At 34.1% G+C, this 16,114-nt stretch overlaps 2 protein-coding genes across 3 annotated transcripts; one reads left to right on the top strand and one right to left on the bottom strand.

Annotated features, from left to right (window-relative positions):
• Nucleotides 1-2,805: 2,805 nt before the first annotated feature.
• On the bottom strand, nucleotides 2,806-8,882 carry LOC146925994 (uncharacterized). 2 transcript variants are annotated; one of them, XM_085758422.1, is made up of 2 exons: nucleotides 8,591-8,882; nucleotides 2,806-7,121 (listed from the first exon to the last, which is right to left on the bottom strand). In XM_085758422.1, exon 2 carries the CDS (start codon nucleotides 7,055-7,057, stop codon nucleotides 3,071-3,073), a length of 3,987 nt encoding a protein of 1,328 aa, XP_085614548.1. In that variant the 5' UTR covers nucleotides 7,058-7,121; nucleotides 8,591-8,882; the 3' UTR covers nucleotides 2,806-3,070. The 2 variants fall into 2 exon arrangements, with proteins under 2 accessions (XP_085614548.1, XP_085614549.1); XM_085758423.1 differs by lacking the exon at nucleotides 8,591-8,882 and adding an exon at nucleotides 7,614-7,788.
• LOC146925993 (uncharacterized) lies at nucleotides 8,613-13,055 on the top strand. Its single transcript, XM_085706845.1, has 2 exons — nucleotides 8,613-8,701; nucleotides 12,521-13,055. The coding sequence occupies exons 1-2, from the start codon at nucleotides 8,613-8,615 to the stop codon at nucleotides 13,053-13,055; spliced, it is 624 nt and encodes a 207-aa protein (XP_085562971.1).
• Nucleotides 13,056-16,114: the final 3,059 nt, after the last annotated feature.

Here is a 16,114-nt window from a genome sequence, read left to right as displayed (position 1 = left end):
ACTCATCTGTCCACATTCTTTATTGTCCAGCAGGAAAAAATCTTACAAATTTTTTTTAACAAAACATATAAAATTTCACTGATTTATTGGCTTATGACTTTTGAATATTGTTTGTTATAGTTTTTTCATTAATATTCATCAACATTCAAGTTAGTCTTTAAATCATGCTCTTTATATGCAAAACAGAATGTGAGAACAGGTTTAAAACAAACTCGAATGCATTTGGCGAGGATTGGTGTATTTTGGTTAGACGATTCTTAGCATTTTGTTTGAGTTTTGTTGTGGCAAATTTGTCTTCGCCAAACTATAGAAACTTGTTTAAAGAAGAACGGTTTGCCTCTTGGATCTCAGCCAAAAGGAAAATACTTTAACCGCGACGATTGTGATGAGAAAATGGATAGTAGAAATCATTGTGAAAAAAGAGGTACCAGTTGCAGGGAAAGGGGAATAAAAGCTGATCACTTACCTCACACTGCGCTAAAAGAATTAATTCTGTGAAGCAGATTCAAGTAAGGATTTGTGCACAACATTGAATCAGCTTACCAAATGGTAATAAATTGATGGCAGTACTGGCCGGAAAAGTTACTACTTTAGATGACCTAAACCTTACCTGATGTTAATATCAACCTTGTGTCTAGTAGACTTTGGTTTCTTACTCACAATCTGCCTTTATGTGCTTAGAATGTCAAAAATTATTCAAAGTCTTTTACCGGTTTTATGTTTACCATTCAACAAAGCTTTTTAATTTTGGTTGAATCTCCAAATATCTATTCCATTCATCATTTTGATATTAAATTAGAAACTTCTCCAAGCATGGTTAAATAGTTCTTGTTCATGACTCAAAGCTTCATTTCTTTGCACTCATCTTCTTTTACCTTCTAATGCTACTGCTCGAAAATTCTGTGTAGCTGCTGTAGTATAGTTTATTGACTTTACTCTTTCCACATATTAACATTTGGTTTAGTAATTGAAATTTGTGTTATTCTTCTTAAATTAGCTACTGTCTGCAACTAATTTAGTGGCACTGTTATTTCAACAAAATCCATTACCATTACCGTTTATTTATGTGAGTAAACTGACTAAGTTTACTTCATGTGCAAATTGACGATGATTAGTAGTGCATCAACTTGCAATGGTCTTCATGAGATGCAGAGATGGTCATTAATATATTGTTGGCTTAATTGCATGTTTGATCCCTTATTTTTATTCTAGGTTTTAAGGTGGTCTCTTATGTTTTAAAAGTTAAATTGGTCCCTTACGTTTTAATGGTTTCATGTTGGTCCAAAATGTGACTCACGTTGGAATAAGTTGTGATGAGTATGGATTGTTCATATATTGGTGTTCTTTCTGCTAAAATTGAGCAAGTTATGGATTGATTTAGATGTTGATATGTTTTTCTTCTTCGTCGTTTTGGATCGGTTTTTTTTTTCTTGATTTTCATCCAATTCCTTTGATATGTTGGTCCAAAATGTGACTCATGTTGGAATAAGTTGTGATGAGTATGGATTGTTCATATATTCGTGTTCTTTCTGCTAAAATTGAGCAAGTTATGGATTGATTTAGATGTTGATATGTTTTTCTTCTTCGTCGTTTTGGATCGGTTTTTTTTCTTGATTTTCATCCAATTCCTTTGATTCAGTTCTATTTTTCGTGTCTTTCATTAGCGATTTTGGTCATCTTAGAAATCGTGGTTAGGCCTAACACAACCCCATAAAACCGGCTTGTGAGGTGAGATTGCTTCCACTTATAAACACATTGTCAGGTCATCTCTCCTAACCGATGTGGGACTCTTAACACACCCCCTCACGCTCAAGATTGGACATCTAAAGCATGGACATAAATAGCAGGTGGCTCGGATAACGGAAACCTGATAGCAGGTGACCCAACTTATCTTGGAGGAGGCTCTGATACGATCTTAGAAATCGTGGTTGGGCCTAACACAACTCCACAAATCTGGTTTTGTGAGGTTGTGTTAGGCGCAACCACAACCCTTCCGCGACATGATATTGAGTTTAATAAAACAAAAAAGATAAAAAAAAATGTTTTAAAACTAATTTTCTAAATAAGTTAAATTCCATCACCCATATTGTCAACCTGAATCTTTAAACGGTCAATTGATGGAAGGTACTGACTTATTCTACTATGAGTAACGTTTTGAACCAACATGAAATTGTTAAAACATAAAGGACCAACTTAAAACTTTTAAAACATAAGGGACCGGCTTAAAGCCTAAAATAGATATAAGGACCAAACATGCAATTAAAAAAAAACTCATTTTCTAACAAGCAATTTTTGGTATGTATCACACCAATACCCACCGTTCTCATATTTTATTTGTTTAATATCACAATTTAAAAAAATTTAATAAATTTATGTTAAATATGTTTTTAGTCTCTATAAATATAGTTAATTTCGTTTTTAGTCCTCGTAAAAAAGTGAAATGTTTTGTATTATAGGGACAAAAATGTTCTGAAAACGGGTCTGAATCTAGTTTTGTTCAAGTCCAAATCAGAAATTATTCATTTATGTGCCAGCCTTCATGTCTTAAGTAGCACCTTAATTAGCACCTCTTTTGTAGTTAATTCATGATGGTCTTTGTTATTAATTAGCGCCTCTTCAAACTGATTTTTTATGTTTATTGATTGCATCTAAGTACTATATGACATGAGTAGAAAAGGATTTGCAGAATTTACCTCACAAAGTTGATGCAAGCCCTATGTTGAAAGAAATGGATGAATGCTACTATGATTTTTTATTTTTTTTTAAATTGTGAAACTTTCTTATAAAATAAAATAGGCTATGGTAAAATTAACCTCAAACATGAGTTTTCACACATTCAAATGGCAACATATTTGTCCTTACATAAAAAATTTGCGTCATATAAAATGAAAATAGTAGGTCACGCAAGAATATTTTTCTTTCCAACTTTTTCCTAGCATCCTGACCAACTCAGGATAATCCAGAAGCAACTATTGACAAGAACATGGCTTTAAATTATTCTCCAGTTTTTGAGATTTTAGCTTGCAAGACGTATAAGAAAATTTGTTCCAACAATAAACATCGCAAAACCTCAATACAACCTACCAGTACATTCCTCAGAACCACAAAAGCAGTACTTCTTTTTGATATTGCCATCAGAATCACGAACTGTATCTATCATGTAATTGTAATCGTATGTCAGCTCTTGCAAGGGAGGAATGTTCTCAGCAGCAAATAACATGATGTGAGGAACCCTGCTGTCTTGATGATCATAAAGGACATCCTGAGCATAAAGATTAGGGGAGCAGCTATGGTTAACAAATCTCCCAACATTACCAAACTGAGCGGCATCGATAGTGAAGTCAGAATCCTCCACTACTTCACTTGAACTTGAGTCAGAATCTGGAAAAAGGTTTGAAAGTCCATCCCAAAGATTATTGTTGTTTTTGTTATTTCCGATATCGAAAAGATACTCATCATTACCTGTTCTTTGTTCAGCTTCCTTTTCTTCAAGAACCTCTCCAATATATTCACAGATAAAACTTCCTGAAGGGATGGAATTTAAGGATCTTACACCCCATCCCATTGAATTGGTTTTAAATATTTCGAGTTGAATATTTATGCCAAGTTGGCTAACTCTGTTATGGCAGGTTGAAGAGCACTTGCATTTAGGACCACACTCATACACTAGAGGCTTTACTTCTATAATATCCCCATTATGATTAAATGGAATCTCCCCTCCATTTTTGAGTACACAAGAACATTTCTTATGGTCAGAGCATCCATTAGTACAATTACATCCTTTTGGAGGGACAAGATTGCAACATTCAGGATATATCATCCCAGTTATGTATTTAAATGTAGGGGGTTTCTCGTTATCTATGGTGTTCACAGCACATATAGGAATTTTCTCTTTCCCGTAGGAAATATCTTCGACACATAGACCTTCTCTTGTTTTGAACTTAGATTTCTTCACTTCCTTCAAGGCAAGCTCGGGTTGACCCGGGATTCTTCGCAAGCGAAACTTATGAACCAGCTTCCCATGTGGCCCTATATCCTGCCAACATGACTCAACTACATAAAGTCCATCATAAACATATATCTTGCTTTTTCCATCTATCGATTCAGAGCCCCGTATCACCCTAACGGAATTCTTTACCTCCCTACTGTTCTTCAAAGCAAGATTTCCCCGTTCAAGCTTCTGATCTTCTGGCTCTTTATCACTGCTCGTCACATTTCCACCCTGCCCTGTATATATCAAAACATCTGAGTTATCTAAGTCGTCAGCATAGCCCCCCGAAGCAACAATACTAGTTGCAAGAATCTTATCTTTTTGGTTCACATAATCTATACCACCCTGAATCTCGCGATGAAGGCCAATTATATTAAGCTCTATTCTGTATTGAAATTCATCACCCACTTCAACCCCAGGAACAGATCCTAAGATATTCTCCTCTTCATTAACATAGATCCCTTCCTCCTTAAGCTTTTTCGCAGCTTGTAAATCAAACCTCTTTATTTCTTTCTCATTTGACTTTGGTTTTGCTTCGGCTTCCTGCAAAATCTTTTTATAAAAAGCTCGGAACAGTTGCAAGGCTTTCCTCACTTTATTCCTGGCCACTGAGTCATTCTCATGACCACTCAAATTGCTACGACCAAGAGGAAAAACATTTACACTTGAACCAGGTGATTTTGTGACACTTTTTAAGTGTTCGTTATTTTCATTAGGGTCTAGAGAATTCCTCTCCAACATTACTAATTGACCCATGTCAGCAGAACTAGAATTTTCTCTTTTCTTTTTCAACGGCTGGTTCTCAGAATGATTCAGTCCACCTCTCAACTTGGTAGCAGGTTTAGACCTGTCCAGCTGGGCAATAAAATCTACTTTCTTTCCCTTTCTTTTCATTTCTTTCCATTCTGATATAGATGCCAAACCTCGCACTACTTTCCTTCCTGATGAGACCTTTGAACTACTTTCGAGTTTTACAGTGTTCATGTTTTCCGCTTTAACCACTGCCTTAGAATTTATGTTAACCTGATGATGACGACAATTATGTTTTTCAGGAAGTTTAGGGTTCCCTGCAGAATCATCTTGAACAATGTTATCAAACTTTCTCTTGTTATTTTCTGCTTCTCTTACGTCAGTGACTGCAACTTCTTTCAAAGAAGAAAGCTCGCTTCGACACTCATCCTGACTGAGATGGGGAGCATTGCCTTCACATAAACGTGGAAAATCTCTGAACTCTGAAACTTTTTTACGAAGAGCATACCTTTCAGTTAAAGCCTCCTTCATAAAAGGACCAGAACCACCAATATTGATATTGGACAACGAGGATTTTGAGTCATCAGACATAGCTGCCTCGCCAACTGGATACAATGCCTTTGATATATAGGACAAATCTTGTTTTACGAAGCATTCTGTGACAAATTCCGTATCCAAAGTTTCCATACCCACCAATGTCAGTTTTGCATGTTCATCGTTTGCCAAAGTAGACTCATCCATTTGATGAGAAGAAATCACTGCATTTTCGTTCTTCACACCACAGCTTTCAGTTGAAAATTTCACATCGAAAGTCTCCAAAATACGCACATCCAATTGATGAGATGAGACCATGGGATCTTCCTTTTTGAAGGTACAGTCTTCAGTTGCAAATTCCGTATCCATAGTTCTAATGCCAATCAATTGCACTTCTGCAGGTTCATCGTTAGCAAAACTATCCCCATCCACTTGATCATATAAGACCATGGGATCTTCCTTCTTCAAACTACAGTCACTTGTTTGTTCAACAGTGTTTGTAACAAACAAATCCTCGTTCAACTCATAATTTTGAGGAATTAGGTCTAAATCTTCCCCACTCTTCTCCACTGTTACTAATTGACCCATGTCATCAGAACTAGAATTTTCTCTTTTCTTTTTCAACGGCTGGTGCCCAGAAAGATTCAGTACACCTTTTGACTTGGTAGCAATTTTAGACTTGTCCAGCTGGGCATAAAAATCAACTTTCTTTCCTGCTTTCCATTCTGATGTAGCCATCAAACCTTGCACTACTTTCCTGCCTGATGAGACCTTAGAATTTATGTTAACCAAATTTCTGAACTCTGCAACTTTTTTACGAAGAGCATACCTTTTAGTTAAAGCCTCCTTCATACAAGGACCGGAACCACCATTATTGATATTGGACAACGAGGGTTTTGAGTCGTCAGACATAGCTTCCTTATTCAAGGTACAGTCTTCAATTGCAAATTCCGTATCCAAAGTTTCCATACCCACCAATTCCAGTTTTGTAGATTCATCTTTCGCCAAATTAGACTCATCCATTTGATGAGATGAAATCACTGCATTTTCGTTCTTCAAACTACAGCCTTCAGTTTCAAATTCCACGTCGAAAGTCTCCAAAATAGGCACATCGTTTTCGTTCTTCAAACTACAGCTTTCAGTTGCAAATTCCACATCAAACGTCTCCAAAATAGGCACATCCAATTGTTGAGATGGGACCACGGGATCTTCCTTATTCAAGGTACAGTCTTCAGTTGCAAATTCTGTATCCAAAGTTTCCATACCCACCAATTCCAGTTTTGCAGGTTCATCTTTCACCAAATTAGACTCATCCATTTGATGAGATGAAATCACTGCATTTTCTTTCTTCAAACTACAGCCTTCAGATGCAAATTCCACATCGAAAGTCTCCAAAATAGGCACATCGTTTTCGTTCTTCAAACTAAAGCTTTCAGTTGCAAATTCCACATCGAACGTCTCCAAAATAGGCACATCCAATTGTTGAGATGGGACCACGGGATCTTCCTTATTCAAGGCACAGTCTTCAGTTGCAAATTCCGTATCCATAGTTTCCATGCCAACCAATTCCACTTTTGCAGGTTCATCGTTAGCCAAACTATCCCCATCTACTTGATCAGATAAGACCATGGGATCCTCCTTCAAAGTACAGTCACTTCTTTGTTCAACAGTGTTTGTAACCAACAAATCCTCGTTCAACTCAAAATTTTGAGGATACGTTTCTTCGTTGGGACTATCAGCTTCACCTGAATCTTTGCCACTCTTATCCTCAACACGTACCATCAGCAGAAAATTTCCAGCGCTTAAACTTAGGCCGATCAACAATAGTTGAGTCCCCCTTTTCCATCTTACAAACCAAAAAGTTGGAATTAGGTCTAAATAAAGATCAAATAAAACACCTCAAGTTCAATTTTCCTAAAAACACTTATTCCACAAAAGCACTTAAAACGACTTTTAGCTTAAAAACCCAACTTCCACCCAATCAATTCCACACCTAAACTTATCAACCCAAAACAGGTTTTCTACTCAATACAACAACTTCATTAATCAACTCAAAATCATCAAAATCACAATTCTACTCTTTTGACTCATTTTCACAAAATCTCTCGGAACAAAACAACTTAACCAAACATCACATTTACCACAATCATTATCATGGATTCTCAACATAAACATATACCCAATAACATTTAGATCACATAGGTTATGGAATCACCAACAATCAACAACAACTTCACAATTTTCATCAAGTTAAGCTAAGATCTCAAAGCAAACAACTTAACATATATCAACAATGAATTTCATGCATCAATAATAAATTTTCAACATTTTCACATACCCAAAATTATCACATGAAAAAGAGCGCGAAAATCAACTTATCAAAACATCACTTCACAAAACTCATTTTTCACTTGTTCTTCCATTTTCTTCTATCTTCCCTTTTCTCTCAATTCTCTCTATTTTTCACTCTAGCCACTTTATGTGTGAATGTATAAAATGAATAGCTCAACCCTAATTTCCACTAGTGTTATCCTTATATACTCCCACTAATGGGTTGGTTTAACTCACATGCCTTTTACCACTTAATTAAAAAGTTATTACTCACTTAACTCATTAAAACATCTCATTAATTACCATCTCAAAATAATTACCTTATGTTACTATTAATCTCACTAAAATAACTATTCACACCAAAGTTACTAAAATATCCTTCAATTCTAAAATTACCAAAATGTTTTCACTCATCAAATGACTAAAATACCTTAGTCATAAAAATGACTAAAGTACCCTTCTCGTCTAAAAATCCACTAATTCCAATTCAACCACACCAACAAGCAATTAAACACACATAATAATTAAATAAATAATCTTAGCGAAATGAAAATGATATTAATTGGCTAGTCTTGTGATATTTAAAACAGTTCAGAGTGTTACTTTAATAATTTATCTTTGAAAGTGAAAAGCTTCTAGCTACCACATCATTTAAATTTAAACCTCTGATCTACTTTAATTTAAACAACATAAAAACTAATGGAGGTATAGATAGATTAAATAAATCAGTAACAACAACAACAAACATGAATTGAACTTCCAATAATGCTAATAGAGATCTATTTTGAACCACTGAGAAACTAAGTTAGCTTAATTCAAAATTTATTCAATTTCATCGCCAAATAAATCTAACAATTACTAAGTCGCTTATTAAAAGCTTATTACAGCTTATTAACTTAATTCAAAATTTATCCAATTTCATCACCAAATAAATCTAACAGATAGAGGCAACAAGGGATGTAAAGGGAAGGATAAAGAGTGAACCTGATATTTGTTCACGGCGACAATGAGAAGAAAGGAGCTGAGAAGGGGTATCCCAACGCTGGAGAAAAAGCACTGTGGTGAAATCGAAACAACGACAGCAGATACAAATCTGTGAGTTTTCAAAGAGAATCCAAACCCAGTTAATTTACTTCGAATCACTCAGGTTAGTAAAATCTTGGGTTAAACTGATTTGGTGTGAAATCTGGGTTTGGCTTTTGGCACTTGAGCGGGATAGAAGTTTTCACCAAAATTTGGGTCTCAAATTTTGTTTGGCGCTGAATTTGTTTTTTTTCACTTTGAATTGAGTTTAATTTTTATAAATAATTTTTAGATCAAATATCTTTTTAGTCCTTTTAGTTTGACAGAATTTCCAATTACGTTTTTTCAATTTTAAAAGTTTTAAATATGTTTTTTTAGTTGATAAATTATTTCAGTGTTATCCTTGATGTCGGTCCTTGATGACATATTTGAAACTTTTGAAGTTTAAAAGACTAACTTGTGAATTCTGTCAAACTAAAAAAATCAAAAGTAGTATTTGACCTAATTTTTAAATTGGGTAAACCAACTTAATATCTATTGAACATAAAAACTTTTCAATCGTTCAGGTTTCTAAGTCAGGTGGATAACTTCTCACTTAGAATTCATGTGTCAATAACCTCCGTCCACATTTTTAAGTAAGGTGGATAGCTGCCCATTTAAAATCCCTTGTCAATAAGTGTTTTTTGTACTAGTGAATATATCATTTTAATTATTGAACTTTTTGAAATCACTGTGCAGTTTATGTACCTTGTTTCTTAGAGTTGGCTTTCTGATACAAATAAATAAAAAGTTAAAAGACTTATATTTAGTATTACCTCCATCCTTAATTATAAGACTCTTTTGAGAGAAAAAAGTTGTCCCTTTTTATAAGATCCCTTTTGTATTTCCAAGTACATTAATTATTTTTTTACCAACATACCCTTATTTATTTTGCATCTTTTTTTTTTCAATCAACAATAAATATTACTCCCTCCGTCTCACAATAATTGTCACTTTAACATTTTTTCTTTTTCTCAAAATAATTGTCACTTTACAATATCAATGTAGCATTTATTACTTTTTTCCACTATTATACCCTTATTTATTGAATTTCATCCAACTTAACTACTCCACTAACTACAATTAATAAGGATATTTTAGTAAATGCTACTAATTTTACAATTGAAATCAACACAATTAATCATTTCCTTAATAATCGTGCACAAACTTTAAACGACTAATATTGTGAGACGGAGGGAGTATGTTGAAAACATAAATTAACTTTCTCTCATAAGGATAAAATTGTAAAAACAATAGTAATTATATACAAATTTAATACTACAACCAACTTTCTTAATCTCCATAATTTTTGCAAAAGGCTCTTATATTTAGGGACGGAGGTAGCATAGGATTAAGAAATTAAGTGTATATGATGTGATGATATGATGAATGGTATAGATTGACATTGAAGTTTAAAGGCATACTCTGAGGATGAATGTTACTTATGCTCAAAGCAAAGGGTGTTTTTTTTTTAAACAACTCAAAACATTGTGGTAAATGATTTCACAATCGTTTTTAATTTAAAATCAGAGTATGTAATCATTTCGAAGCATTTTTTACTATAACGATTAGAATCAAATGCCACATTTTATAAAACATTTATAAGTATCGAGTTTTCAATTTCAAATCATACACTACATAAAATAGACATGGGTAATTTCTCATGTAGTATCATTTACATCGATTCCCAACAAAAGTAGAGAAAATACACACAAGACTCGTAATTTCTCATGTAGTATCATTTACATCGATTCCCAACAAAAGTAGAGAAAATACACACAAGACTCTACAAGTAAATAGCGGTGGCAATGTGATCCATGGGATCCATATCCATCCAATCCATCCACAAGAAAATTCATCCAATCTATCCACCAAACAAAAAATTTGTTAATGAATTGGTTTGAATCCATCCATTAAAAATTATGGATGTATTGAGTCCATCCACCTTATTTTAAAAATCCAATGGATCACCTCTTTAACAAAAACGAAATCCAATGCATATTTTCAAATAATATTTAATCTTTTTTATTTAAATAAATATATAGTTGATAAAATAAAAATAATTTAATTAAAAATTAATTTAATAAAAAATTAATTTTTTAATATTTAAATTTTTTTAATATTTAAATATTATTAATTTAATATATTATTAATATTTTTTTTTGAATAAGCTTTTTAATATATTATTAAAATATATTATTAATATTTTTTTTTGAATAAGCTAAATAGCCTTTAATGGCACCGGAGAGAATCGAATTTAAATAAATATATAGTTGATAAAATAAAAATAATTTAATTAAAAATTAATTTAATAAAAAATTAATTTTTTAATATTTAAATTTTTTTAATATTTAAATATTATTAATTTAATATATTATTAATATTTTTTTTTGAATAAGCTATTTAATATATTATTAAAATATATTATTAATATTTTTTTTTGAATAAGCTAAATAGCCTTTAATGGCACCGGAGAGAATCGAACCTGAGACCTTGCGGAGGAGCACACTCCCAAGACCCAAGCCAATACCACCAGACCAACCCAAGTGGGTTATATATTATTAATATATTATTTAATATTATTTTATTATAGGTGGTGGTCAACACCGAAGATTCGTCGTGGACCATTGTGACCAGCCGGCCGACCACCGTCGATCAATGAAAAAGCGACTGGCCGCCTTCGTGCGCCGCCGTCGGTCCACCGTGGTCAACGTCGGCGGCGAACAGTTGACTACCACCATTGTCCACCATATTATTTTAATTTATTTAATTAATAATATTTAATATTTCTGTTTCTTCAAAAAAAATATTTAATCTTTCTAAATTATTAGATTATTTGGCTTATTTTAAAAACATTATTCCAAAAAAAAAAGTATTGGGCTTGGTTATATTCAATTTATTTAGATCGAATTTACTAGAAAAAACACTCTAATAAATAATACACATCTTAAAACAAAATAATACACTTTGATTTATGGATCAGATGGATTACCCATCCAATAAAATCTAATAATGGATGGATTGGATGGACATAATACTTAATGGATGGAGTAGATGGTTTTTTTTTAACAAAAAAAAAATAGTGGATTCTAATGGACTAATGGACCTGTTTTGATCCATCCATTAAGATCCAAGTCCATATTCATCCAATCCATCCATTTTGCCACCCATACAAGTAAACATCTTAGTTGATCTTTAACCCTGAACTGGGATGACAGGGTACAAGAACCCACCAATGGAATCAAGCCTGACAGTCAAACTGCTAGACCTCCAAAGCCTTTGCTATTCTCGCAATAAACACTCCCTATTTGGATGTGGGGCAAAGCCTGATCCACAGATTAAAGTAAAGGGTCACAATCTAAAAACAATATAACTACACAAATACAATGTGCATAGCATACAAGCATGGTAAATGACATCAAAATAAATATTTCGCATACAATGTACAATGATGCACAGATAGTTTTGCAAATGCAGACTCTGTATGAGTGTGACACCTATCACTGATTGTCACATGCAGTGGAGCGGTTATACCATATGTTTAATAGAAGAACAACACCATTTTCTAAAACAAACAAGAAGAACAATTGCAGTGGCAACATGTTTTTATATACCAAAGGAATTATGGGAGCGCATCTTCAAATGTCTCAATGACGACTGCGACAATAACTTCTACAACAATATTGATGAATTTGGAATGCTAGCTTCTAACTGCTCCACTGTCTCTCTGTGTGACAGTTTCAAGTCTCTCTAGGTCGTCTCAAAAAAGTTTCTGTCAATCACCAACCATCTTTGATTCTCGGTCACAAACTTCGATCAAACAATCCCTTTCATTCTTCGTCTCTTTGAAAGGTTCCCTAACGTCACATCCCTCAACATCACTCTTCGAGAAAGTGAACTCAATGATCTTTCCCAAATCTCCACTCTTCCTGTAGACCTCAAATCGCTCGCTCTCTACCACCCCATCACGGTTCCAGCAAATGGGCTTCTAGCTTTGTCAAAAAAGATGGAAAATTTGACATCTCTCACTTGTTACAAAATTGCCTCAAAGATCGACAAGAGTGATCTCTTCTTCATTGCTGATTGTTTCCCTTTACTTGAAGAACTCATCCTTACAGACACCGGTTATGTCCTGTTTATTTTGTATCATGATAAAGAAGATGATCAATTGTTGGCACTTCCCAAACTCCACAAGATTGCTTTATCTTCTAATTTCATGGGTCGTCAATCCATTAATGGTCTCTGCAAGAACTATAACCTTATACAAGAGGTCCAAGTCATTGAGGTCCAAGAATTGTCACTTGAAGAAGATATCACAAGTATTGTGAGTGTGGGTTTCAGTTTCATGAAGATGATACACCATAGTGATATAGTTGGAGTTTTATGATAAAATAATAGTTCAATTAGGATTTGATTCACATTTTGTTTGTTCCTGTATTGAGTTAGACATAATTATTCATCCAACTTCCAGTTCCTTCTGTAGCTAAAGTTGAAAACACATTCCTTATTTTTATGCATTCATACGGAATGAATATTTGTAATGAATCTACTCAAGTTTGATTCTGTTTAGTCTATTATTATATTAAAATTGCAGTGGCTCATAGCCCTTTAATTATAAGAGATGTAAAGGTATCATTTGAAAGGTTATCAATGAAAATTGTATGAATCCTGAAAGAACTTCTGTTGGCATTCTTTTTTTCCACACTTTCAAATCTCTCTCCGTGGTCTCCAAATAGTTAATCTCTATCGCCAATTTTCTCCGATTCTCTATCAAAATCCGTGGTAAAACATTACCTTTCCTTCATGGCATCTTCCAAAGGTTTCCTAACCTCACTTCTCTCGACATCTATCTTTCTCTCCTCCAAAAGATTTGACCTCTTTGCGCTTCTTGCTGAAATCTCCACTTTCCCTAATTTATGAGACATCAAATCGTTCCATCTCTCCAACCGTGACACCGATATTCCTGAAGATGGATTTCGAGCTCTGTCCAAGAAGATGAAAAAATTGACATCTCTCAATTGTTCCACAAGAACCATCATTTCATAATCACTGATTGTTTTCCTTTACTCGAAGAACTTACCCTCACGGAATCCTGCATCCGTTATCCCCAGGTTACAAAGGAACAATGATTTTGATGATCAATTGTTGGAACTTCCCAAACTCCTCAAGAATTCTTTATTTGGTAATTTGGTGGATCACCAATCTATTATCGATCTCTCAACGAATTGCGACCTTCAAGACGCAGAGTGATCAACTGTCTTTCATGGAGGAGGGGGATTTATGATAATAGATTTATAGTTGAATTAAAATTTGATTCACATTTTGTTGTTCATTTAAAGCAAACATATGTATTCAGTTTGATATTATCGTATTTATCCAACTTTCTGTTTTTTCTTTACTATGTTGCGACGTTTTGTTTTGGTTTTTATGCATTCACAGTGAATGAATTGTGGTGATGAAGCCAGCTAGCCAAGTTTGCTTCTTTTTCAATACAATCAGACATTAGCCAGCATAATACCATTTATTATTTGTTGATGCAAGAGTTCAAGTCTATAACAAACAAGAACACGTTGGACGTATACTTTTTCATCTAAATGAATTTGAGGAAGATTAGTTTATTTTTGTCAAATGATTCATTGCAGTTTGCTTGAGTTTCACTCCTTTATCTAATCCAATGGGAAAATAGATGGTGATTCTGAAAAGTGGTACCAGTTGCAGGGAATCCAGAAGAAGAAAGAGTTGAACAAGCTATCGGGGCGTATCTGTGTATCCGATACGATACAATAGCTATTTTGAAGTATCCGTGCTTCATAGCTAGTGGCAAATGCAGGATTTTGATCAATCTGCTACAGAATACTAATTTGCAAGAGTTAGATGCTGATTTGCAGGGCAACATGTTTATCAAGTATTTTATTCTAGAACAAATAGAGGTAGTCAATTACAAATTTTGGTGCAAATGTTCATGATTGTCAACAGAGACAACTCAGTTTGTACAGAAATCTCTGTCAATGGTCTTTCTAAGTTTGAGGTAATACTGACTTTCTGTCTTTTGTATTTTGTTGTGCGCATTGCCCTTTCAATTTGTGTTGTAAAACTAGTCAGTGTCATTTCATGAATGTTGTTACCGTGGTTCAATTCATCTTTTCATAAAATTATAGACATAGTGCTTCTACACTTCCACAAGAGATATATTGGTTTCTATTGGTGTTGAGTATTCTCCCTAGGTTATGTAGACTAAGTCTATTATGAAGTATTTTATATAATATAATGATGAAGTGCATAACATCATTAGATAGACTGCTTGTTTAAGTAGGATTATCTTTTTTGTTTTAAGAAGTGTGCTGTCATAATTACAACATAAAAATTCTGTTGGGTTTAAGCCTAGAATACGATGCAAGTTTTGAAATGAATTTGGTCACAAAGAAATAGTGTGCAAGGTAAAAAGAGAGCAGCAGGGGCAGCAGGCAAAAGTTGTTGTCACGCAACACAGTGAGAAGCATATATTTGTTGCTACTTGCTATGCAGCGAACAGTAGCATGGATTCACGGCTGATTGATTGTGGATACACAAATCACAAGTCTTAGAATGCTGAGATGTTTGTTGAGTTGGATGAAAGCTACACATCAAATGTGATGATTGGAATTGCAGATTATAACACTCGGTGCTAACGAGGACGGGGAGTGGTGGCCGGTGTACAAGGCATGACAATGATCGGTTCCTGGCAGCTTCTAGGCAAACTGAGTCCACGTTGGAATGAGAGGGACTCTAAGACCGTGCAGGTATGGGACTTCATGGTTGAAGCAATGCTTATAAGAATTGTTTGGTACTAAGTATAGTCGTCTAGGATGGGTTGCATATGTGACTGCAAATGACGCTACTGCATTATGGCATAAATGATTTGGCCATGTTAACTGTTTTTCTTTGAAATCCATGAGTTCAAAGCAATTAGTAGTTCAAAATATGCCTTCTACTTTAGATTTGGATGCTGTTTGTGAAGCATTTCAGTTTGGAAAACAAAGTATGATGTCATTTCCTGCTGGACAGACCTGGAGGACTCGTGAAAAAATTGAAGCTAATACACACTGATATTTGTGGTCCTATGAACATACCAACTCTAAATGGAAACAAATACTTCCTAATATTTATTGATGATTTTTCCAGAAGGACATGGGTGTTCTTTTTAAAGCAAAAGCCGGAAGTCTTTGCTGCGTTTCTGAATTTGAAGCCCATGACGAAGAATCAAACAGGAAAGCACATTAAGAAGCTAAGATCAGACAATTTTGTCGAGTATTTTTCCTAGGTTATGTAGACTAAGTCTATTATGAAGTTCTTTATGTAATTTAACGAGGAAGTGAAGAACATCAGTAGTGTAGTCTGTCAACTAAAGCATGGATAATAGATTCTTGTGCGACCGATCATGTTTTAATTAATTCATTGAATTGATTT

This window comes from Medicago sativa, chromosome 4, assembly GCF_051527215.1.
Source record: "Medicago sativa cultivar Bolivia chromosome 4, Bolivia_mono, whole genome shotgun sequence".
Classification (NCBI taxonomy): Eukaryota; Viridiplantae; Streptophyta; class Magnoliopsida; order Fabales; family Fabaceae; genus Medicago; species Medicago sativa.
This window is presented reverse-complemented; position numbering and strand designations above follow the sequence as displayed.